Raw genomic sequence first — 27,687 nt, 5'->3', positions numbered from 1 at the left:
CTTGGGAATACCAAATTCAATAAGAATATCATATAATATTTCTCTCTTAACCGAATCATATGCCTTTTTGAAATCTATGAATAACTGATGTACTGTACTTAGACTCCCATTTTTTCTCTAATATCTGTCGAATACAAAAAATCTGATCAATAGTCGAAAACCGCACTGATGATCCCCAATAATTTCATCTACATATGGAGTTAATCTTCTCAAAAGAATATTGGACAAAATTTTGTACGGCGTCAAAAAAAAGTGATATTCCTCGAAAGTTACCACAATTAGTCTTGTCTCCCTTCTTAAAAATATGTAAAATTATGGACTCCTTCTATTGTTCTGGTACAATTTTATTTCCTTTTCCCAAATAGCAAGTACAAGTCTATAAATTTCGTTAGATAATGCGCTTTCACCCTCTTGTATTAATTTTGCTGGAATTTGATCGATACCTGGAGACTTGTACTTTTTCAGATTATCTATCGCAATTACGACTTCTGAAAGTGTGGGTTCGAGTATAAATGGCTCAGCAGTTTGTATTTGAATTTCGTTCCGATCATTTCTATTTGGCCTATGTACATTTAGTAGTTGCCCGAAATAGTTTTTCCATTAAAGACTAGTTAAACATAATTAATAATTATGTTAATTATGTTTTCGAATCTGTATTTTTTTGCTGGTACGGTAACAGCGTGTTCATATTTTAGACGGTACGGCATACCGGCCCATCTACAGCACTGTATAATATATAAATATAATAGAGGACTCTCAGCAGACGCACGTCTTCACACCTTTGTTGGGATGCCACAGGAGAACTGAAGCACGGGCTTGCTTAGCACTAATAATTACAAATCGGGAGTAGACCGGGTCCACAGGATTATACATAAAACGTCTTTGGGATTATAAAATTCAAAAGTAATCCAGGTTACCTACACTGCCGTTCCAATTATATGAAAGGGAAATTTTATTTGCGTGTTCTCAATTGGCAGCAATGATGATAATAGTCGATTACAATGGAAATGTTCCTTCTATCTGTGATATATAGAAGCAAAGTACTATTTATGTACAGAAATGCGTGATAACATGATTATAAATATGTATATAAATTATTCATCTGCGTGGTGATATGAACTGTTATACTGTCGATTTGACCACTGGTGTGTTCAATAGGGTTAGTCCTTCCAAAATGTACAAAATATGTCATCGACATGTACCTATATAGGTTATGTTATGAACTTGTCCTAGAAATTTGATTGGAATTGTCAAATATTAGAGTGAAATTTGTCATGATTCTTTCTGATATTGTACGGTGGAAATGGAAAACAACAATAAGGAGTCTTTCAAGCTTCTGGGTGTATCCGCATCTGGTTCTGACTCGGGATCAGAAGTTCCTGAATTCGTGTTGGCACCACCAAGAAAGAAGAGAATCAAACGGTTGGTATTTAAATTATACATTTTTTATTTCACTTATTGGCCACATGGGGAATTAATTAGATATGAACTATCAAATATTTCACCTACCGTTGATACGTTCAAGAATAATTATGTTTGCAGATGATATATTCATCACAGCTCGTATCCCAATTACACCACAGGATCCAAACATTTTTAAGCAGCTTCAGAATGATATCATTACCATACAGAATCATCTTCTAAACATTGGACTACAGTTAAATGCTAACAAGACTCAATATACGATCTTTGCTCATCAGCGCACCGTGCCATCCATCCCACACAGATTCTTTATTTCGAATACAGAAATTATGGCCCAACACAAGATCAAGATATTAGGAGTGACTCTTAATCACAATTTAAAAATCAATAACCATTACGAGAACATTATTCCTAAGCTACAACAAAGAGCTACACTGTTTAAATACCTAGCTCACAAAAAGTGGGGCAATCATCCGAAAAATCTACAGATGTTTTACAATAACATATTTCGTAGTGTTCTTGAATATGCCCTCCCTATACTACCAGAAACTAATAAACTGATTAATAAGAAAATCCAACAAATACACTATATGGTGGCCAAAAAAATTATTGGTGTTAGCGGCAACCCAAAAAAGGAGACAACACTACGAGAAATAGCTTACACTCCATTACATATTAGACAAATTCGAATGGCCCACAAGTTTCTGGCATCCATAGTTACCAATTGCACCACGTCACTTTACAGTAAACTAAAAGGTGTCACCATTTTGTATGCAAGAGAAATGCACACACACAAATTTCAGTTACCTCAGATATACCAGATATATCATTCATCATATCTTCCTCAGAATTCCCCCATTTTCCCAAGGTTCCCAGTATATTGTATCCCCTATAATACTCTAGTTCGACCAATCCCACATGACGTCACCACATTCCACATACAGGAGCCACAAACCCCTAAAATGTTCGCTGAATATATTACAAGAGCTCAGCATTCGCCACAACATACACAGATCATATTTACTGATGGATCAAAAACCAAAGCGGGAGTGGGGGCAGCCTGGGGTAACCAAACTATGAATACATCAGCCAAAGTCAAACTACCTAATGAAAGTTCTATCTACACTGCCGAACTTACAGCCCTACGACAAGCCATAACCCATTTATGTCCAAGACTTTTTTTTGTTGAATATTTTCATAATTTTTCCACCGCCACATGAAACTGAAATGGAAGTTAATTATTGTGCTGCAGGCTCCTTTGATTCTTCTAGTATACACAGCAATTAAATAAAAGTTAATTTTGTAATTCATTCCTTTGCATTTTTGCAGAAAAATAGCTAATGCAGACTGTTGCAAAAACGCAACACTAGGCAAATAGCACATATCAAGATCAGCAACAGTTCCATTTTAATTTTCTCGGACTCAAAAAGTATGATTCAGGCAATTACAAACACTTCCATCCATACTCGGTATTCATGGCTGGAGATTAATATCAAACAGCACTGTCATACCTTGGCACAAACTAATTCAATAAAATTGATTTGGATTCCGGGACATTCCAATATACATGGTAATGATATGGGCGGATAAATTGGCCAAAGAAGCAACAAGACAACACCATAATTCATTTCAAACTACTCTTCAAGACTTCACTCACCATCAAATCGGACTGATACCAGAATTATCAGGGGGATTCTCACAGCCCTGGTACATGAGAAAGAACGTTAATAGACCTTTTATCTCCTTTATCTCATGTTTGAAACTGAAGACGACACATACTCCCCAATATTTATATTTAATAGGCCAGAAAGAATCACCACAGTGCAATTGTGAAAAAGCCATTGGCGATACTAATCATATTTTTTTTCCAATGTGAACTGTATAAGCATACAATTGATGATTTAATAAGCAATATAGGCAAAACCCTGGTCTATGGTCCATGGAAAATACCAGATACACTTTCAGGAAATGAAATTATATTGGGACGCATTCTCTATCTACATATGAAGATGGGTAAAATGAAATTCTAATCATAGATCGGGTGGTAATACACTCTTGGTGGTAACAAGCGCCAAATATGGAACGATTTGTAAACAGAAGGATGCTAAAATCTTCCCTATATAAGGAAGATACGACGTCAGTAAAGGAGAGGATGATGATGATGATAGATATGAACTCTAAACTTAAAAATGGCTTTCGATTTATTGTATTCACTTTGGTCAAAATGATTATCTAATCAACATTACTTTTATAGTTCATTATATATTATTGAAAGGATAAACTAGCATACGGAAATTTTAGGTGATTCGTATTTTATATTTGTTCAGGGAAAACACTCGTATTTTATGAAAACAGTATCATGGATCACAGAAGTATAGCGCCCAAAATATTGAACTTGATATCCATAAAAAAAATTCGTTATAAATTCGAAGATTTTCACTTCCAAAATCACCTGAACTACCAGTGCGCTATTTAGCCAGAGAATTTCATAGTTTAATGTCAGGATGCTAGAAGATTCTTATCCTCCCTTTTCTCTAACAAATTGTGATTGCTAGAGGAGTCGAGTTTTGAGAGATGGCAGAAATATTCTTTTCCATTGTACGAAAAATATAAAATGGATAAACTCCCATTATGAGATATTACTGATGACGTCCCTAGAGATACTTTTTAGAAAAAAATAAATGCTTTTTTGGCTTTTGTTTACTTTAGCGGCACCAACTGTATCAGACAGTAGCGATATCTGTGACTAACCTTATTACAGTCCTTGGTCCCTTGCCGCTTAGCTATCCCCCTATCTAACACATTCCAACCTTGTTACATTCCTCAGCATCATGTCACTTAGCCTATCTCTTCCCTCACCAAACCCACTCTAATCTGATATGAGTTCTTAGGCTTTCACTGTAACTGTGATTAGAATTAGGCTTTTTGGTATTTCACCATGTCCTGGAACTGAACATTTCCAACGTTTCGGAACTAGCCTACATACAGGTTCCATCAGCAGGGCAGATAGGTAAGATCAGAGAGGTTGCATACTCTATTGGGCTCATTGCTACAGGCTCAGTCATATGTATTAGCCTAGCGGAATGAGTTTAACAGAGTAAGTGACCTCTCTGTGGGTAGCTATCTGCCCTGATGATGAAATCTGTATGTAGTTCCAAAACATTGGAAAGGGGGAAAGTTCCAGGACATAGTGGAATATCCACAAGACTAATTCTGATCGCTCTAATCTTGTTACAGTCGTCAGTCTCCTGTCACTTAGCTATCCTCTCATCTATCCTAACCTAACCTTCAGCACGCAATATTTACAGAAATACTGGCTGGCAAAGGGTAAATTAACACAGTGCAACACGATTCCCACGATCAGATGTTACCACTAATACATGCCAAATATGGTAAATCCACGGTGCTGTTTAACTAAATAATTACGAGCTTTTTTATTTTTAGGTTGTATGAAGACCAAAAACATCTAGATGAAATTGAATTAACATTTAGGTCTATGTTTCTTTACTGCCATATTTATAGGTCTATATGTAAAATTGGTGTTGAGTCAACAGAACGTAACTTTTGAGTTGTGTGGTCATGAGTATTCTGGTGACAGTTGTTCCTACTGTGATCAGGATGAGAAATGAGCAATGCCAGCAAGTGAGTGATCTGCTTCCAGTAAGAAAATTAGTCATTAAAGAGCCCAGTAGCCAGAGCAATCCACTTTCATCATTAGAAATATTGCAGCAAATATCTGCTTTCTAGCCAAATGTATGCCTCGTATATGTCATGAATAAATTCTGGGACATGCTGTAGCTCATTATGTGTGTACCTAGACACTTAGTTTCATTGTTTGTGAAATATTGTTTTTCAAGTTCTGTGGTATGTGAAGACTTCTTTCACTGGCCTTGTCTTTAAGAATCTTTTTAAAAGTAAAAATCGTATAGGTTAAGATAGAACAGACCTGGACACTAATACCTCAATCGAGTCACTGCAGACTACCTGCCCATATTTCTCAGCTCAGACAGTAATGTTTTCGTCCTATATGAGTAGACAGCAAGGTAAGCATTGTTCAGTGATGGATTGTATAAGGCTGGTTTGATTCATCAGGGAAAATTGATCATGCTAATGTGAGTAATGAGTTTGTATAAAGAGATCCCCATTGTAGCAGCTGACGAAATACGCTCTGAGAAACTCGTTTTATTGAAAATTTTAAAGTCTTTCTCTACATACAGTGACAAGTAGAATAGAAGAAATGAGGTTTAATATTGAAAGTCAATTTGAAATTAAAATAACAATTTTCTTTGTGTGTTTTTTTTTTTTTGCATTAGATGAAAGCACTGAAGTTAGCAACACTTTACAATTAATCACATATAATGGGAGTTGATTCTATTTTAACATCCGTGAAGAATTTGTGGAACTTGTGATACTCGTTCAAGCCTGACAGATTTACATCTAATTTGTTTTCTCAAACTTTCACTGACATCTTATGAACTAAGCAGACAATTTATTAACGAGCAGAAAATGTCGTCCATTTTCATGTGAGCTTGACTAACATTGAATAATATTGTATCTAAATAGGCCTGAACAAGTAAGTAGGCATATATATTTTCAGATTCAGTGCTTCCGAGTTGTAAACTGTAGTTTAAGAGAATAATTTCATTACTTTTGTTTGCTTTTGTTAAAATGGGATAAAGTTCTGTGTAATTAAAAAACTTAAAAAAAAGTTTATTTTGTAGTCACTGTTTTGTTCCATAATATGGATAGAAATTGTGATTTATTAAAGATCTGAATTCCGCCATTGATACAAGTACAAATATATGGCAGATGTAACTAGTTTTGATCGTAAAAAAGATAAAAAAAAAAAGGGAAGGAAACTAACTTACTTCCCTTCTCCATTTGTTAGTCCACAAGGCTGGTCAAGAGAGTGACTATGCTAAAAATTAATAAAATATAAGAAAGATCTTTTAAGCTACGTGTGTGTTATTGCTGATGCAAAGTACCAAACAGATATGGAAATAATTATTATATCAAGTACCATTGCATGAAATTATTATCATAGTTTTTATGGACTCTCGGCTCTCGCTGATCACCTGAAATCAACCACTGATGCAGACAGTGCCTTACTATGTGTTTGTAAGGCGATGTAAGCGAAAAGGGCATGGGCATTGTCCATTTCCCTTCACTTCCACTTTGTGCCCAGGGCTGAGATATAGGAGTCTGTGTGGTCACAAATTACATTTTATTATTAAATACAGATTGTAAAACCCACAAGCAACAACTGGGATATTACGTTGTTGCTTAAGGTGCAAATGTTTGTATCCCACAAAATCATAATTACACAAGAGAATGAAAACACTGTTTTTGTCGCCATTAATTGCGAGTTTACATGGTACTGAAATTTTTTACTTTTCCGCGATTAATATTAAAATATGGTTTACGAGATTTTGCAGGTAGATGTGCATCACTTAGATCAATTCAGCAGTACCAAAAACTCAATTTCGAACATTTTGAGGGTAATGAGTATTTACACCTAAAAGCAATTATGTAGCTGGCCTTCTATGCCCAAGGTTGCGGGTTCGATCCCGGGCCAGGTCGATGGCATTTAAGTGTGCTTAAATGCGACAGGCTCATGTCAGTACATTTACTGGCATGTAAAAGAACTCCTGCGGGACAAAATTCCGGCACATCCGGCGACGCTGACATAACCTCTGCAGTTGCGAGCGTCGTTAAATAAAACATAACATAGCAATTATGTATTGTTCTGTAAAAATATTCCTATGCCCTTATTGTGTTATAAAATATTGGTCGTACAATTTTGTTAGTACTAATCCTCATCAATATCATTAAGCCTTTCTTCTATTAAAATATACATTTTGCTCCAGTTTGTTATGTTTAAACAACTCCTAATTTGTTTGAACTTTTTTCATGAATATTGCGATTTTGTGAGATACAGTAGCTTAGGGAATGTTCTTATTTATATAATCTAGTAGACATACTTTATAAATGATTTAGTTTTCATGTGTATATACAAAGCAGCGATCACTCGCGTAACTAGTGAATTATTTATTTTAAGAAATGAAGAGAATGTTACCTGTGTTTCAGGGCAGTCGTTTGAAATATCCTCCATTACGTCCTATAGAATGTTGCAGCGATGTATGAAGTTCTCTCTCTCACTGGAGCTTATCCTCACAAATATTGTGTATTAGTTGTGTCATTTCATTCTTAATAGCTTCCAAAGTACGAGGGTTGTTCTCACATACTCTTTGTTTGAGGATACTCTATAGGTAAGAGTCGCATACCGACAAATCTGGTGACTGAGCATGCCATAGTCCACTGCTTATTACCCTGTTGTCAAACATTTCACGAAGGGCTTCCATTAATTGCGCTGATGTGTGCATTGTTGCGCCAGCTTGCTGTAAAAATGCGTAATTATTTTCTTGTTCTGTGAGAAGTTGTGAAAACTATCACAAAATATTGTTCACATAACATTCCGAGTTAATTGTTTCATACAAAAAAAATTTGGACCTAACTATTCTTCGCGCACTAACCACACACCATACTGCGATTTTTTGGTTATGTAGTGGGAATTCATGAGAAAAATATGGATTTTTCGTATTCCAACACACAATATTCTGGATATTCACGTAAGTAAAACCAAGCTTTGTCACTGAAAAGAAGAAGCATTAGATCAATGATTTTGTCGTGAATTAATCATCATCATCATGATCATCATCATCATCATCACCATCACCATCACCATCACTGATTCAGCCCTCTGATCTGTTCTGCTTCCAAGGAATCGAAGTCATCTCTCCATTGTCTTCTCAGTCGACCCACATCTCTCTTGCTATTAGGTTTGTTGGCCATAGCTTGTGAAACTGTTCTTGTTGTGTCCATTTTTAATACTTCTCAGTTAGTTTTCTTTTGTGATATTAGATATTTTAATTTTAAATTTTAATTATTTTCGTATTGTGAGGTTACTAGTGACATAATATCTTAGACATTTTATTTCGACATTCTGGTTTTTTATTTTGTGCTCTATTTAAAGTCCAAGTTTGACATGGCATTCTAACATCCAATGACAAAATCATGTGCATGTTAATGGTTACTTGGATTCAATTTTTTTACCATCAACATCTTATAGAGACAAAACTTATTTAAAGTCTCTTACCATAGAATGTTGTGATATGCTCATTTCTTGTGCTAGGCAATAAATACTTTTTCTTGGACTGAATTCTGTCCCCACATGCATATCCTCAGGTGTATGTGTGTTAAAGAACACTTTGGACAACATTTCTTCTTGTCAAGAGTGGAACCTGTTTCTCGCCACTTGTTAAATAATTTAGCATACTATTTCAAGAGTTGTGTAGCACCTGGAAAACGCTTTATAAAGTTGCGTAAACACAACTCGTATGACTTTTTCAGTAGATACGTTTCAGCTAGGAAAATATGTTATTGTAATATGCACCTAACTATGGTTAAAAATACGTCCTTCTCAATATAGTTGAGAGAACTCACTACCGTAACTGAAATAGACAATGTAAAATGCCAGCAGGATTGAGTTGGCAGCTTAGTGCAAACAGGGAAAACCCGAGCAATGTGTCCTGGGCTGTGCTTTGAGAGCTATTCAGGAAAACCTAACATGCTATCCTGAAGAAACAACCTCGTGACTTGATAAGAATGCCATGTGTACTAACTTAGCTCAGTCACACACATGCAGAGAATTTTAAAAATGACGTCATAATTAAATTTCGCTCCTGTTGCACCAGCTCTGATTGATAAATCTGTTGTAGGGAGTGGGAAGATCAGGATCAATTGTCATTGGAATACCTGTACACATTACTATAATAGTTTCTATTGTAACTTTCAAATATTCTAATCTGGAGAAATTTATACTTCAATAATGAAACTTGCAGCCAAGTAACTCATTTCATAGAGCAACTGGCTATAGACTGGAGGATCCCAAGCTCAATCCTGGATAGTGGAGAAATTTTTGTTGTTGTCAAAACTTCTAGATCGATTTCAGTGCTCATTCAGTCTCTTGTCAATCAAATTGTGAATTAGTTCTTTCCAGGGATGAAAGGCAATTCGAGCATGGTGCTGACCACATTACTTCATTCTAGTGCCAAAGTCATGAAAGCATACATGGAGCTCTACCTCCATGCTTTCATGTGCCTTCATGATATCTAAAGGGAATACCTTTATCTTTATAAGGAAGTTATAACAATTAAAAATGTTATAACGAGAGCAATATTTTCTTTTTTCGGCTGTGAACCGACTTTTTTACAGAATCATCCATTTTATTTTCATTATATATATTTTTTAAAGAAGCTACCAGTTAAGAAGGGGAATTGTTTGAACTTATGACTACGATAAAAGCAATTTTGAGTTTTATTTCTCCATTATAGGATACCGGTACGTGCAGATTTTTTTCTTATTTCAATAATGTGACTAAACAACAAACACCTATTCGTCATTGAATGGCACTATAGAGGTTAACTAGCTTTGGTGATAGTGAGATGGTATTTTGGCGAGATGAGGCCGAGGATTTGCATGGATTACCTGACACTTGCTTACAGTTGGGCAAAACATCGGAAAGAACCAACCAAAGAATCAGTCCAATTGGTATTTGAACCCATGCCCAAGTACAGCCTCGGATCAGGAGACCAGTTCCTTACCCCTGAGGAACACTGTTGACTGAAAGGAATTATTTTAATAGTACAAAATATAGATTTGTATGTAATTAGGGGATAGGCATCTTTGAAGGACTCTTGTTACAGAAATAGTGGACTCTAGCATGCTGTAAGGCCAATTATCGCACTGCTTTTATTCATTTTAAATATATGCGAATTAATTTATTACAAACATTTATATGAGGTTTCAGAATGTGTAACTATTTACTAACAGTATTTGTATAAGGAACTGCAAGGGCAAATTAAAAGAAAAATGTATTGTGCTAAAACTCAGCAGTTAATAATTTTACTTAAGACTTTGGAAATATGACAGTCCTAATTAACTAAGTTACGCAACTCAGTATGAACGACCTACAGCTAGTGATGGCATGGTTACTTTAGATTCTCGGTAGATTGTTATCTTAACTGTGTTTCTGTGTATAATTAAAGGAGATGAAAGCCCAGACGATTTATTGTGCAAATGTGCCTGCTGTATTGAACTGCATAATCTAGATCATTACTAGTTGATAGATTTCTGTTTAAGTAATTATCATGTAAAATGTATAATAAAAATAAAAGTGCAATTTATATTGCACCACTTGTTTGAGTTAAAATGCCCATTTCTCAGAGGAAAATCGTACTGTTATAAGGAGCATATAAAATGTTGGTATTGAACTTTGAAAGAAATTCGCCAAGTGACACAAAGTAAAAATTTGATATGTTGTGGTATAACAGCATCCTTGTTGTTGTAGACGTCTCAGAGGGACATCAGCATCCCGTGCCAGGCAGGCTCAGTCATGCAACTGCCAGGGTCGAACAATTGGTCTGTCACTGGCTACAGTACTACTCATCTGCTGGCTAGTAACGGTTACTTGGTTGGCTGTAGCATTACACGGGGAACTGAGACGTCTGGATAATAATGTCCGTGATGGTAAGTATAAGCTACTCTCTTTTTTATTCCTTTTGTAAACTTTTGTGTGCGTGTGTTTTTTTTAGTACGTGCACATCTGGTGTCCACTTAATTCCTTATATAAGCATGAAATAAGTTAATCCGAACTCGGTACACTTATAATAGTTATAATACCATTGAAGTACAGTATGTACATCTCATCTCGCAAGTTAATTTTCGTAACTGTGAAAACGTGATTAGTTGGTTGATAACCTCCCGTGTGCATGCCTATGTATGTTGTTTTAATAGTGATACTAACAATATCCATTGCTTTTGGAGTTGGTAAGAACTACAATGTTTTGCTTATATAAATTATTTAATTGTAGTTATAAAAACTGGTCCCATGAGAAATTATCACTGTCAGCTAATTATCTTAATTTTCTGAAAGGAAATTCATTAAGCATTAATATATTGGAATTACATTAATAAAAATTGTTTGCATTTTATATGGACATCATGTCATAACAGGAACAATATGTATGTGAATGAACAAGTGATGGCTAAGGGGAGGGAGAACATGTATTAATCCCCTCCACCGTGCTTGTTTATTAAGGGGTTGACTCATGAGTCACGAAATGCCAACCACTGTAATATAGACTTGCAAAACAAGAGTTTTGAAATAGGCTAAATATTTGAGTGATTCAAAAACACAAACTTAGAATCGGACTTAGGATACAGTATTCTTTTTTACAGGATGGTAGACTATACAAAACACAACACAATAAAATTATGTTAGGTAAAAAGTCAAATTCAGTATATTTGGACTTAGGTTGTTTGTCAATTCAGGTCTTGATTTAGTGACAAGCTTTGCCAATAGGTTCATAGTCGCCGGCAACTTCAATACAAAGCATGCTAGCTATAACTGTAGACATCCCAATTGAGAGGGCAGCATGCACTTTCTAAATTCAACAGGAAATAGGTACATTGTGATGGACCTTAGGAAACCCACACTCATTCAGGATGCTGCAAACCAATTTCCCAACATTTTAGATATCACTCTGGTCAAAAGTCTCACAACCAGTTAGCTACTCTGGATGATCTTCCATATGACCACCTACTGCTGCTCATGGAGTTCATGCACCCAGTTGAACACTCTCCCACATCTGAGAAATTCCCACAAGGCAGCTGACTGGATGCTCTTTCAAGATTTGGTAGCAGCTATGCTTCCATCACTTTCCCCTGAAGTTGCTCTGGCAGGGAGAGAGGAGTCAGTTAACAACCTGATGGAGTGCATCTGAAAGGCAATGGATGTCACAATATTAGAATAGTCTTCACAACTGGGACAGATGCAATTCCCAGTCTACATTAGAGACCTAAAGATCACCTGCAATCAAGTCAGGACATTGTGGAAGCATACTAGACTAGATGAGCATAGGATTGAGATGAACCGTTTATGCAAATGATCAGTGAGGCAGTCCTTGAAACTGTCATGGATGTCTAGAAGTCCCAGGATGAGATAATGGACAGCTGAAGCATGTCAGAAGTCTGGTGTGTAACTCGATGCTTGTCCAACCGATCTCAACCTAATCAGCCACTAAAAGTTGCACCAGAAGTCTCTGCTTTTACTCTGAAGAAGAAGGCCGTGATATTGGGAGACATTCTGGAGACCACTTTTCAACGGGTGGATCAAAATTTAAATTTGCCCCATGGTAGAGCAGTTGAGGACACAGTTTGAGACCTCCTCAATGGGTAGTGGAAAGCTAAGGACAATGAATATTATCTAGGTCGCCCAGTTCATATGATGCCTATACTCTCACAGAGTAGAATATTGCAACATCTCTCCAGGTCAGTTATGAAGCACATAGCAGAAATCAGTAATAACATCTTGGCTTTTGGTCACCCTCCCTCCTCCCTGAAAAGAGGCTGACATAGACCTCTTTCCAAATTTAGAAGGATAGGATGAATTCAAGCAAGTATAGCCCCATTAATTAGCCTCTTCAGTTGTCTCAGCAAACTGGTTGAGCTGGTCATATATAGATGCCTCAGTGAAATAATGTTGTCCTAGAGGTCACTGCCTTTACTCCGAAGGAGAAGGCTACTGCACTGGGAGATGTTCTAGAGACCACTTTTTAACTGATGGATCAAAATTTAAAATTTTCCTATGTTAGAGCTCTTGAAGACTCGATTTGAGACCTTTTCAACAGGTAGCTGAAAGGATATAACCAATAAACGTTTTCGAGATCACCCAATTCATTTGATGTCCTAACCCTCACAAGGCTGCAGGTGCTTATTTTATCCAGCATCTTCCCAGGTCAGCTATGAAACTGTTTGGTCGACTGTCCAAAGACAGATCTGAACCTCGTAATACCAATAAGCCATTACTTATGAGGCAACTAAGCCAGGAGATAATGAAGTAGGGTGGCCAGTTTCTTTCTTCCCTCTGTTGCATACATTGCTGACAGAAGAGATAATTTAATCTTGACTTCTGGTTACTATCCCTTCCTCAGAAGAGAGGCCCATGTAGTCCTCTTTCCAGAGCCCAGGAAGGATAAGATGAATCCAAGTAACTATAGCCCCATTAATTAATCTCCTCAGTTGTCTCAGCAAACTCGCTGAGCTGGTCATACAAAGACGCCACACTGAAGTAAAGTTGCCTCAGGTAAGGAATGAACAGTTTAGATTTAACCCTGACATTTAAGACTCGAATAGGTACTAGTTTCTCCACTCGCGAAATTCGAGCAGGAGTCTCTCAAGGGTCTGTCATTCGGCACATACTGTTTAATATATTTGTCATTGAAGTCATTTGTTTATGTATACAGATGACTTTGTCCTCTTCGCAAAACCTACAGGCTAGCATCACATCCCATAGATTACCTCCAGCCATGGTTTTATGACTGGTTAACCAAGGTTAATGTAGATAAATGTCAGACCTAACTCTTTTCACAAAGAGCAAGGCTCGAAGCCATATTACCAGAACTGACACTTTTTGACCAACCATGTGAAATGCCTTCCCCTTTAGGGGGTCTTCCTATGTTCCATTCATATTGGGACACGTCTACCTTGTCAAGATGTTAAAGGTGATAAGGATTATCAAAATGGCGCAGTGGTAGTAACAAGATAAGACAAAGCTGCATATAACATAATAAATGAATAAATATATTAATAGTAAATATAAATATGTGATACAATATTAAATACAATAATATGTTAATAATAAATGAATAGAAATAAGTAAAAGATAACTAGGACAATAAGCAATAACTAATCCAGTACAGAGAGTTGCAGAAACTAATATGTGACTGTTACTCAACTGTACTATGCATCCGAGCAGGCAGTGGTTGTAACATAGCTGCTTAACTTCAAATGGAATGTGTGTTCTTAATTTTATTTATACACTAATGTTTGTGAAAATTGCAACATCAGGAAGGATACATATGACTGAAATGAAAGTGATACCACAGATTAGATACATGACAATACACAAATGATTAGAATTACAGAACTGTACCTGATCTGTGACCGTGAGATTTCAGTATGGTGTGAAGCCTCCATATGCTGCAATCAGAGCCTTTAAGCATCGTGGCATAGGAACAGAGAGGGCCTGAATATGTTCCTGGGGAATCTCCCTCTGCGCAGTTTGTATGCGAGTTCACAAAGAGTCAAGAGTGGGTGCTGGAGGACCATGACGTACAACCAACCATATCGCAGACATGTTCGTTGGGCAACATGTCTGGCAAACATACAGGTCAGGGAAGCAGTGTTACCCGTCGTTCTTCGAAGAAGTCTTGCACAATCCTCGCCACACGTGGCTTGGCATTGTCCTGCTGAAATATGGCCTGTGGAGTTGCCTGAAGGAGGGACAGTACCTCGGGCTCTAAAACCTCCCTAATGTAGCGGTTGCTGTTCAGAGTGCCCTGAATACATAGGAGGCGAGATCGCATATTGTATCCAATGGTGCCCCAAACCATCACACTAGGCGATTGTCCACTATGTGCTCAACAATGCAGACCCTCAGACTGTGTTCACCATGGTAGCATCTAACACATATGCGGCCATCATTGTAGGACAAGTTGAAGCGGGATTTGTCGGAAAACATTATATTTTTCCACCCAGCACACCAGTGACTGCGTTCACTTGCCCATTGCAGTCTGAGGCATTGGTGGTTTCTGGACAATAGAAGCCGACACAATGGCATGCAAGCCACTAGTTCAGCCCTCAAAAGATGGCGACGAACCATTGACGCAAACAGATCCACACCCGTTGCAGTATTCCAACGTCGACTTAACACTGTGGATGAAGCTGTATGGTCTGTCATGGCCATGCTGACAAGATGGCGGTCATCTCGTGCTTTGGTCACATTACGTGGTCCAGTACCCGCTCGTCTCTGCATACGACCCTCTTCTATCCACTGGTTCCACACACACATATCACTGTCATAGCAGCATGCCCAGTACGAACTGAAATGTCACAGTATGACAAACCTGCTTCCCGGGGACCAACCATTCTACCCCATTCGAACTCACTCACGTGCTGATATTGTGCCCTTCCATGTCGACGAGGCATACCTGCACTAGCTTTCACTTTTCCACTTCGTTTGGAAGCTCTGCACTGACTGAGCAAGGAATAACACTGACCTTGTTGGTGACACAAGAGACGTCACTGTTGGGCCTATGTGTACGCCATCTCTTTGGAAACGTAATCAATTATTGGTGGTACACTGTTCTACACATCTCCCGAGTTTGGATTCGTTTGGGCCATTCTTTCTGGGTGTTGCACTTTTCAGACACAGTAGTGTAGCTTGTATTGTTGTCTGTCATGAATAGAAGTATGACGTAACTTTTATCAGCAAGCAAAGAGCGTATTCCGAATCTCACCAGTGAGCAATCCGATGGCATCACGGTGTTCCGAATTCCACCGATAAAGTCATTGATGCTCCACCAGTGTCGCACAGGTGCCATCAGCTTGCAGAGGTGATGGCAGTCTCCATCAGCCGCCATCAGTGAATCTGATTGGTTCTTGTATAGGGCGGGAATTAGCAGACAAATAACATCGTGCACTGTTGTGTCATGGCGGTGTGTTCTGCTTTAGTTCTGCTGTATTGTTTGTAATGAGCACAATGTAAAAACAATATGTTAATGGCTTATGAGCGAACATGTCAACGGACCAGTTATTACTACCGGTTCAAGAAATAAGTTGTTTATGATCTCTTTTCTTTGAACAAGATGGCAGTACGGAAATTCCGCAAAATTTTGCTAGCATAGCACAGATAACAACTTCCACAGTCGCCATGACAGCCATCGATCCTTCCAGCAGTTTTGTTCCTATTCTGCTGCAACGTGACGTCATTGTTGTTCACCGGTCTGGTGAGATTCGGAATACGCTGAAAGCGAATTCTCATAATAGGAAAAGGAAACAGAAAAGAAGTCGTATGAAAAGAGTTGGGGAACAAGTAATAGACAAATGCTTTCATACAAGAAAAAACAATATTAGACTGTTATTGTGTCAGTATAACAGTTTATGAATAGGTAGTGTAATGCAAAGATAAAGGGTAGATGGATGAACAGTCATCCTCTGCAAGAACATTAATAAATGAAGTGTCCACAGAATGAACAAGCTAAGTCACTTTTTGTGTATTTTTGTTTTTGGTGCCATCTGCTAGCTCAAAAAGTGAACTATCTTTCTAGTCAATTAGAATGACAAAGAGCCTGCATTAAAACATGGTAACTTAAACTAAATGGGATGTAGGCCTAAACTAATGATGTCTTATTAGTGTAGTAAAGTTAAGAAATTCTCCCCTGTAAAATTTAAGAAAAGTGACATGGCATGTTGTTTCCATGGACCCTTCAAATGTATAAGAGCACAACTCTTCTATGTCAATACAAATGTAAGCAATACATAGCATACTATAAATTAATTTCAGTTAAGTTGATGTAAATAATCATCAACTGGTTAATTGTGATGGAGCTAGTGAAGTTTATGTTTTTAATTTTTCTCAACTTATCTTGAGACACACAATAAATAATATTTGTACTAAAGAGCTCAGAACTTAGAACCGGTTTATATACGACTGGTGAGAGAACATCCGTCAAGGTCGAGCAACCGAGGAATGTTCAAACTTCAAGCATTTGTCCCTAATGTTTTGCAGGCTAGACAGAACACCGGGTGCATCCAGGTGCACTTCGTCATACACGAAGACTAACATATTCTGAGTACGTATCTGAGTACACAAACAGAGTAACAATTGAAAGAAATTTAGTGAAGTTTAGTCAACTGTCCGAAGATAGTTTGGAATCTCATAAGTGACACCAATAAGGCAACTAAGCCAAGAGAGTGTACGGTAATGTGGCCAGTTCCTTTTCCCTTTCCATTGCATATATCACTGATTAGTGACATATTTCACTAATCAGACTTGAGATACAAAGAATTGAGGGGGTTCCGTTCAAAACCTGCCAAATGCATAATTTTAGATATTGAGAAAAATGAGAAAATTAGGTATCTCAGTAACCATGAGTAATGGAATTAATTTTTAATATAAGTTTACAAGCATAAATTCTTTTCTGTTAGAACCCAAATTGTCAATAGATTCGTTCAATTAGTTTAGCATATATGTTTCAGTTGTACATTAAGCAGGATTTGCAGCATAGTTTCTGTGAAGCATCTATAAAACTAAATTTATGACAGTATAGACATAACATGGTTAATAGTTATACATCTTTGCATAAAACAGTACTATTTTTAACACTAAAAGGACTGTATCGATCATTCTGACCAGTAAACTTTTTAAGGCTTCACAAATTGCACGGAATTTATGTTAACGCCTTTATATATTATATTTAATGACTTTTATACACGTACATTTTTCGTTATTAAACTTGATTGAAAAAATGAAATCTGTAACACGAATGTTAAGAAAGTTATAAATATATTTAATCTGAAGGACCGTCATTTTTCATTTTTACCAGTAGCAGCTATTGTTGTAATGTCGAAATATGCAATAATGGATTTCTTAAACTTTTCCTTGTTTTATTTTATATATAAATGAATAAACACAAGTAAGTAAATAAATAAATAAAACCAATGTTGAAATGAGTATGCGTGGCCACCACCTCCCACACATCTAGGACTCTGTCCCACTATTCGTAAGTTGTTCGAACGAGTGTTTGTTCTGCTCAGTTAGAGCGTAGGATCTCTTTGACTCTATTCCACAAATTTTCTATCGGATTCATATCAGGTGAATTTGAAGAAGAGGGGCTCGCAACAGGAACAGCCTGGCTGTGGCGCATGCGCTGACCTCTCATGCAGTGCCAGCGTGATTCTTACTTGGATTTATTTTCGCGTGTACATTCCAGATCAAATCAAAAAGTTCCATTCGTACTCCTGTTACACATCTTGCATATACGAACGTTATATTTAGTTAGTTTAGGTTTTTATTAACCAAGTCCACGCATGCACAGGCAGCCAAAATATCCTGCCGCGAGCCACACATAATTTGGAGGACAGTCGACCAGGTTGATATTAGGCCTCATGGTAAACCATTTTTAATCCGGTTAGTAGTATGTACCGGATGGTTATCCTGCTGGAAGAAAAGTGTTAATTCTGGATATCGTTCTCGGCGGAAGGGATCATTACATTTGCCAAAATGTGTTTGTAGACTTTTGCCGTAATCCGATCGTGGATATGTTCGATAAATCCTTCCTCATTGTATGACAGACTCTCAACACTCGGCACTTACGCTACTGAACATCGGCATAATACGTGGTTTTTCTGTTTATATTCACTTCGATTGGTTTTGTTTTTATCATTTTGATTATTAATCTCTCTTCAGAGACCTGATTTATCTAGAATCAACCCTCCATTCGATTTTATAACATATGCCAGACTTTTAAACAAAATATAGCAAATTTAAATGGTTTAATTATAATATATGTCATCTAGTGAACGAGACGAGCATACGTACATACTGTACATACATACATACATACATACATACATACATATATACATACATACATACATACATAAAGTAACAAGTGATATTCTCCTAAGGGCATTCTGGCTCTTCCCTCTCTTCTTTACCGCAGTCTACAACGTGTGTCTTCAGAAAGGCATTTTCCCAAAGCAATGGAAGCGCTCAGTAATAATTCCAATTATCAAACCTGGCAAAGAAGGAATTGATTGTGTATCGAAATATAGGCCTATTAGTATACTAAATGTCAGTGGAAAAGTTTTGGAAAAATTGATGATAGAAAGAAATCAATTCAGATCAGAAAAAGAAGTCAAGAAGGGTTGCCCCCAAGGTTCTTTCTGCAGACCAGGCTTCTGGAATGTCTTATACAACTCTTTGCTTAATATGAACTTCACCCACAGGACAGAAGTTATTGCTTTTGCAGACGACTTGTTAATAATGACAAAGGGGAAGAATGTACTGGATGCTGAAATTTTGCAAATCAAGACATTAAAAAAACTGAAGACTGGGCTAAGGAATCCAAAATTAAGTTTAATGATTCAAAATCAAAAGTATTATTAATAAGAAGAAAGAAGAATATAAGGAATGAGATGGTCAACATCTACCTCAATAACAAACCTTTAGAACAAGTTGATGAACTCAAATATCTTGGCATTTGGATTGACAAAAATTTCAGATTCGATAATCATATTGACCAAATACATAACAGAGCTATAAACCTAATACATGCCTTATCTAAAGCAGCTAAACTCATTTGGGGACTGGGGAATAAAGCGCTGCATACGATATACAGAGGTGCAATAGAACCTATTTTGACATACGGAGCGCCTGTGTGGGGGGAAGCCTTACAAAACCAGAAAAACTTGAGGAAAATTCAGAGAATTCAGAGATTGTTCAATATAAAAATCACAAAGGCATATAGGACAATCTCATACGATGCTTCCTGTGTTATAGCTGGCATTCAACCCATCAACATAGCAATTCATGGACAAATTCAACTTTACAAATATACACATGGACAAAGGGAATACGACGCACCTTTGAAACCTGGAAACTGGAAGCATCCAGCAGAAACTATACAAATCAAAGAAACTGAGGCTGAAGCGGATTATACTTTACAAATATACATGGACGGCAGCAAAACAGGAGAGAAGGTGAGAGCAGCAGCAGTGATATTTCATCATGACACACTCATTCGACAGTTAAAATATAGGCTAGGTGGCAAGTGTTCCAACAACCAGGCGAAACAGATAGCTATACTGAAAGCTCTTGAGGAACTTCGATCCATCACTGACTTGCCAAAGGAAGGAAAAACTGCAGTCATATATTCAGATAGTAAAGTAACCCTAGCCATATTGAAAAACAACAAGAAACACAACACAATAGTAGAGGACATCTTGACCACAATCAGATCTTTAGAAAAAAATCAATGGAAAATTCACTTCACATGGGTGAAAGCCCATGTAGGCATTATGGGCAACGAGTTGGCGGACAAATTGGCAAAAGCAGCTGCTGAAGATGAAGAACTACAGAGCATTTATAATAAAATTCCAAAATCAACAATTAAAACTAAGATACAAGAAACAGGATATCATCAATGGCAGAACAGATGGAACAGTACAAACAAAGGGGCTCTTTCGAAATCCTTCTTCCCTTCCATCAAAGAAAGACTTAAGATAAAACTACCCCTTACACCAGACTTCACAGCAATCATCTTGGGCCATGGAAAAACGAAAGAATACCTACATAGATTTCACATCATAGAGGATCCAACATGTACATGTAATAACACCCGGCAAACTGTAAATCATCTAATCTATGAATGTCCGGACACACGACAACAGAGATCAGTTTTAATATCGGAGATACAAAAAAATGGAGGATCTTGGCCAGTTACCAACCAACAGCTCATAACTTTTCATTTGAGACCATTTTGTAAATATATATACTCAATTAACTTGTAGATACACAATAATGGTATAAATTATGAAATAATATGATAAACAAACTGTAAATATAGAATATAAGAAAAAACAAACTGTAAATATAGAATATAAGAAAAGAGATGGTTAAGTAGATATAAAATTCAGGTAGTCGGTTTTACAAACAAATACAATCTAATGGTGAAAAAATAATAAAAATGTACATATGGCTCACTTTAGGTATAAAATAAATATTTCAAGTTTTTGGGTAGGCTATATGATAAAAATTAACTAAGATAAGTTGTACTTTATTTTCATATTATGGAAACATGTAAGATAATCATTAGGAATAGTTATTATAAGCAAAGTATGACACAATATTGTAATTTTAAATGTAAATTAACCCAGGCGTGTATATAGAAATTTAAATCTTATAAGTATATGATTCAATTTAGTTAAGATGATGTGTAAATTCAACTCTCATATTATGAAAAAGCAAATTGTAGCATAATATTGTAATTACACATGTAAATTATTTAGTATAATGCATGTAATATTACTGTGTAATGGGGCATGCAGTTGATGTTCTCAATAAAAAAAAATACATACACACGTACATACATACGTACATACATACATACATACATACATACATACATACATACATACATACATACATACATACATACATACATACATACATACATACATACATAGTGTCTGATTTAAGCCGTTCATTTTTGCTTAGGCAGCCCGAATGTCAATCCAGATATGTGGGAGGTATTTAATTGTTTCGCAGGCGGAATCAGGGGTGTGTATAACGTCCACTGACATCGTCACATGAATGTTACGAATTTTAGTTTTCGTTCTAATAATATTATGTTAAACATGTGCAGTCAATCTGTTATGTTAATTATTTATTTTCTTTCGACTTTATTATAGTCGCGTTTTTCATTGAATAGTGTTTTGTTGAGTCATTTGGTCTTCTCATATCATTATTTCATATGTAAATTACCTCCAATTTCTCAAATGAATTTGTTTTATTTCATTCGGAATAAATAACGGACATAATAAGAAGATAGACCTACCTGTAAAGAACAGACAGCGTAGAGTTTTAACACAATTTATACATTTACTTAAAGATATTTTGAATAATCACTTTTAGCTACACTACCACGAGAACTTCACAATCTGAGTAGACCATGAAAAACGTTGCATTCAGACTATGACATACCAAATGATCTACGACATACGAGATCAATGACAATCCACATGGAGCTGGACCATGTCGACGTGCTGGAATGTCGTATTTTCAATTATTCTGTTATCATTCACTTTGGTATCACGAGTTTCAGAGATTCGAACCGTGAATAACTACCGAAGGCAGTATTAAAGCTTATAGCTAATGCTGTGGAACATTCTGATTCATAATATGTTTCATCGACTACATATATATTTTTTTTAACAGTAATAACTAGAACCTTCCAGAATCATCTGCTATCGGAGTTCGACATTAAAGAGTACGGAAAGAAGAATCGGGGCTCGAACCCTCACAGGCAGTCGAGATATTCATAGAACCCATTAGTCTAGCTGAGAGCCATTAATTACCTTGAGTGATCCGCGTATTAGAAATTAATGTTTCTTTATTCAAACATAGTGTTACATATTCTGAAGTCTGAAAATGCTCTCACATTCCTCTCACCAACGAACTCCTTATACCAACTTCGTCATTTATTTCACTTCTGTGGCTTCTCTATATTTATCACTAGATCTAATTTTCTTTAACAATTCCTTGTTACTTACTATACAAATAGTCAAACATACGTTTGCATGTAATATGTCGGCAATTAAATTTCACTGAAACAAGTTTTTCACAGAATCGATGGTAAGTCTCATCCATGGAATTTAATAACTTTCTTGATAAGTTCACTGCTATTTAAAATTAACAAAATGAAGAATGTATCTGAATAAACAGCATTTACACATTTAATAATCACATACACTGCAGTATGCTTCTCACAGCTCACAGAAACATGAGACCAAATGAAACAAAAATGATTAAAGAAGACTTCAATACGAAAAACGCCAACAAATTACAGGCTTTCGAAAAATGTATGCGAACGGCTATTTTTATTATCAAAAGCGGACATGTCCGCATAAATGCTGACATTTGGTAACTCCAACTCAAACACATCGTATGAATCAATCATTACAGTGAACCCATTTATATCTATTTATTATTTTAGCTGTTTTCAGTCATTATTAAAACTAAAAATTAAGCGCTGCGAGTTAGGGAATTTCAACGATGAAAAGTATCTACCCCTAGTCGTGTTGTGCGTGATGCCTAAAGCAATTTATGAACGGCTTGAGTCAGACATACTGTACATACATACAGACACACACGCATTTACATCAAGGATTCAATGTAATTACAATTAGTATTACTATAGCATACTTCCGGAATATGTTCACGCACAAAACGTCACATACGATGCAGCGCATATCAGAGGTAGCGCGCATTGAGTCGTGAGCTTTGTTGCAATTTTTTTACTTTATTTATTGCGAATTAGATACTACCTAAATTAATTAAATAATTCATTCTATTTTAGATGTAGTTGTGTCGCGGTGTTGCCTCTTTTGATGGACTTATTCTTCGATATTGAGTTATTTTATATTAGTGGAAAGTACTGTATAATGTTATACTTAAAATAACTTACAGGCCTGTATTCTAAAGCATAGTCATCCTCAGTGGTATCGCGGTTGCTCTAGCCATTGGATCCGAAGTTCGCACGTTCAATCCCGGCTAAGGGCTATAGATTTTGAAGGGTTATAATAAAACCCTTAGGTGCGCGCGGTTAAAACATAACGCTGCAAGCCGGAAGGTCGCGGGTTCTATTCTCGATGGAGTCATGGATTTTTCCATTGATGTAATCTTCTAGCCGCACTATGGCCTGGGGTCTACAGTCTCGAGCAGAAATGAGTACCAGGGATATTTCCTGGCGGGTAAAGGCGGGTAAGACTGACATCCCTAATGCCATTAAATACTGATTTTAGAAATGGAAGCCTTAACCTCTCGCCACCATCTGGGCCGATTTGACATGTTGACTTTACTTTACTTTATAAAATCTTTAACATGTCTCTCTTCGGAAAGGAAGTAAAGCTGTGAGTCTCGTACAGTAAATTTACTGTACAGAAAGGAAATTAAAATTTGAAGCGAGTCTTGATGGAAGTCCACCTATAGGTCTATGTAGGCAACAATTTCGCACGACTGTCCACAAGTAGCATACATATCTACAGGGGCTCTTGTTTACTGCACATGCGCAGTGTGTTGTAAGCGAAACTTACGTAATAAGGGTGCTCCAAATTTTATTTCCGTATCTGTACATAAAAGAAGCTTGACCCTGATAAAAGGCTCACAGCAGAGTGCGTCGGCCATTTCTCGTCCTCGATGTCTCTACAAGATGAAAACGTTTTTAAATGAAATACTAATGCTTGTACCTACTGCTCTAAAACTTACTTATCGAGAACATCATACCAAAAAGGCGTATCAAAAATGCAGGGTAATTGAAATATTTTAATAGAACCTATTTATTTTTAAAAACAAACGTTTGAAAATTACAATGGGCATGAGGAAGGATAAAAAAATGTACGTACTTTGTTATATAGACAAGGATAGGAGAAATTCTATATTTAAATGACTAATGTAAAGTTGCAGTTTTGTTGATACGCTCTTCTGCCTGTTGTTTGTTTGTTTGTTTTTTAGTCAGCTGTCCGAAGACAGATCTGAACCTCACAAGTGTTACCAACAAGACACCACTTATGAGGCAACTAGGCCAGGAGATAATGGAGTAGAATGACTAGTTCCTTTCCCCCTCCATTGCATACATCGCCGGTTAACATATTACACTAATCAGGCTTCAGATGCATACAAATAATTGTTCTTTATCTGACACATATCGTCAAGTAAGATGTACTGCCTGATAATATTATACTGTATATATAGTACATATCAGCCAGAACCTCAATCAGAGGCACTTCTGGCATGATGACCTCGATATTCTCTGATGAAATAATAAAAATATCGTACCAGTTCAAAGTTGTCACGTAATAAAATGTCATTTCATTGGTGTGACGTCACAGAATAAGTTATTTGAAAAGCATTTATCCGATTCAGACATGGTAAAACTTTTTATGCTCTTCGTATTTACATTCCTGCCAGTTGCTTGTTCATCAACCGGTTTAGAAATCTACTGTGACATCTATTCTTGCTGAAAATATGCACAGTAAGAATCTTATGTCTGGTACATTGTGTCAATATGCAAAAAACGCATCTCATCACCTATAGCTATTCAAGTTACGTTTCATTCGCAGAAGTGACGTTCGGTTCACTCCCAGGTTGTACAGGAATCCTTTTTTTTTTTTTTTTTTTTTTTTTTTTTTTTTTTTTTTTTTTAAACTACTTGTACAGAGGAACACAACTCGAATTCTTCTCATTAAAATAGAATGCAGGGATGCTCGGGTACGTAAGTCCCATTCATAATTATTACAACGCGCATGCGACTAACAAATCGATAAGCTTGTTTGTTAGTGTTTTGTTTACCGCGAGTCGTGACGTCAGAGTGCTCTTATCTCCGAGGCGCCCCCGCAGGTGGAAGAGTCCACCTAGCCTTGCTGATAGGGAGGAGCGTCAGCTTGCAGATCGATCGTTCTCGCGTCTGGGCCGTGGAAACATGTCGGACGTAGGTCTGCAACAATGACCGCAAATTTACACGATTTTCCATCCATTTAGCAACGAATACTCCCGGTTTTACTGCGGCTGTGAGAAAAAACATACGTCCGTTTTGCGTTATGTGACGTGAGAGATGGAATCCGTTCATCACGTGAATGTGCCCCTGAGAGCGGGCAAGAAGATGAAAAAACGCAAAGAATTGGACGCCCTCGTGGCGCACTCGGGACCTGGAAAACGGACAGGTGGCGGCGTCGGGGGCGGCAAGCGAAACGGCGGAGGTGGAGCAAGTTCTCAAGACCAGCTGTTATCCGAGTCCACGGATGAACAGGATGATTACTGGAGCGGGAAAGATCGCGGTAGTAGTGGCGGGGGCAGCGGACCCCGGTGTCGCTTATTCCTCCGTCGCCGGGTGTGTGGTTCCTTGCTTCGTGCTTGTACAGCCGCTCTCGTGTTTGCCTGCGTGGTTGCTACTACAACTGTCATGTGGCTCTTCATCGACATCCGCGAACAGGTCACGTCTCTGCGCAACGAGTTGGACCAAGGTACAAGACCTAGAAAAGTTCAAAGGATAATGGTAAACTGGTGACAAGTTACGGATAAAGAAATGTCTGTGTACGACGACTAATTGCTAAGTTATTGAAATATCTGCCATGGGTTGAATGAAGTTCTTGAGAGAACTCTTTATCTTTAATACGTAGGCCGATAAATTGTTGGATGAAACTTCGGTATCTCCCCACACTCACAATTCCTCGGCCTCATATCACTTAAATAATCCCCTCAAATTAACCCACTAACCTTGTCACATACCTCGGCTTAATGTCACTTAGCTATCTCCTTATTTAACCCACCTAACCCATAAAGAAACTTAAATCAGACGTCAGTGACTTGTGTGATGTGGGGCGATATAGGAGATTGGCCAGTTGTTGAATTGTTGATATAATGGACTGATTGAGAAATTACTGAGGTAATTCTCTCCATTAACTGTACCATTGTCAAGAGGAATTACTGGGACAATTATTAACCATATACTTGTTATTGTACATATGCTAACACTGAGAACGCAGTATTAGGAATTAGGTGAAACCACGTGAAACTTCGATCACGTTACGTACTTCATAAGGGGACAAAAAAAAACTACTTAAATCATTCAAAGTTTATAAAATATCAGTAATATTCAAGTTCTTGAAATGGTTCGGGGCATAGTGAAGTATACCTTGTTCGTAATCTGAGAGGATAAAAAGAATTCGTAATCAATTTAATAATCTGTAAGTTAATAAATAATGAAATCCGGTTTAGAATGTCAGCCATAAACGATCATGGGGGATCATCATGCTAATCACACGTTACCCCTCATGCTGGTTACATGGTCGTTCACCTCTACTGAGACATGTGGACATGAGGTCAGCAGTTGGCTGATCGGCCTTGGCCCTCTATGGGCTATCGTGCCACGGATTTATTTACTTAGCAATTTCCTCTTACTTGCAGTAAGCTACCAGTAATGTTCTATTTCTAAGAGTATGTAGGCTCTTTTGCGTTTCATAATAGACCTAACTGGCAAAAAATATGTTAAAATAAAATCACGTACCGGTAAGTAGAAGCAGAGAGTAAAATAACAAATTGAATTTACCAATCGTCAGTACAACATACACAAATAAAATGAACAAAAAAAAAAAAAGTGCTTCAAGTATTTTTTTGAGTGAATGATTATGACTAGGGTACAGAACAGTTACTATAGTCCGATCAAGTAAACAACTGTCTGCCATTTCTCTGAGTCATTTGTATTTGGTAAACTTACAGATTGTGAATTTGTGAACTGGAAGTTCTTATTCAGTGTAACAGAACTTCATATAAAATAATAATTTTCTTAGTGATTGTATGAATTAATTTGAAAATGTATGCAATTTCATATTGCTCACTTTGTTACACACGTGAAGCGTATTATAAAAAGCCTTGGAGTGACAAACAAAAAATAAACTAAGAAAAAACTATGTTTATGAGTTGCAAGAAGTCATAATTGAAATTGTATTTCTACTTCTAATATAGGCCTAGCAAAACTAGTCTACCCAACTGTTATAGGTCCCTGTTGTAGCACTGTCGCTTTT

The 27,687-nt window shown here is 37.0% G+C and overlaps 1 protein-coding gene across 2 annotated transcripts in view; it reads left to right on the top strand.

Moving 5' to 3' along the window:
* The first annotated feature begins 1,021 nt into the window (after positions 1–1,021).
* Positions 1,022–27,687, top strand: part of LOC138694491 (EF-hand calcium-binding domain-containing protein 14-like) — a 55,537-nt gene continuing 28,871 nt past the window's right edge. The window contains exons 1-2 of one of the 2 annotated variants that reach the window (XM_069818258.1): positions 1,022–1,422; positions 10,832–11,010. In XM_069818258.1, the coding sequence (XP_069674359.1) occupies positions 1,304–1,422; positions 10,832–11,010 (298 nt within the window). In that variant the 5' untranslated portion in view covers positions 1,022–1,303. Of the gene's footprint in view, positions 1,423–10,831; positions 11,011–25,482; positions 26,128–27,687 lie in introns of those variants that run through there. The other variant, XM_069818257.1, reaches the window with a different exon arrangement.

Source organism: Periplaneta americana, chromosome 2 (genome assembly GCF_040183065.1).
Source record: "Periplaneta americana isolate PAMFEO1 chromosome 2, P.americana_PAMFEO1_priV1, whole genome shotgun sequence".
Classification (NCBI taxonomy): Eukaryota; Metazoa; Arthropoda; class Insecta; order Blattodea; family Blattidae; genus Periplaneta; species Periplaneta americana.
This window is presented reverse-complemented; position numbering and strand designations above follow the sequence as displayed.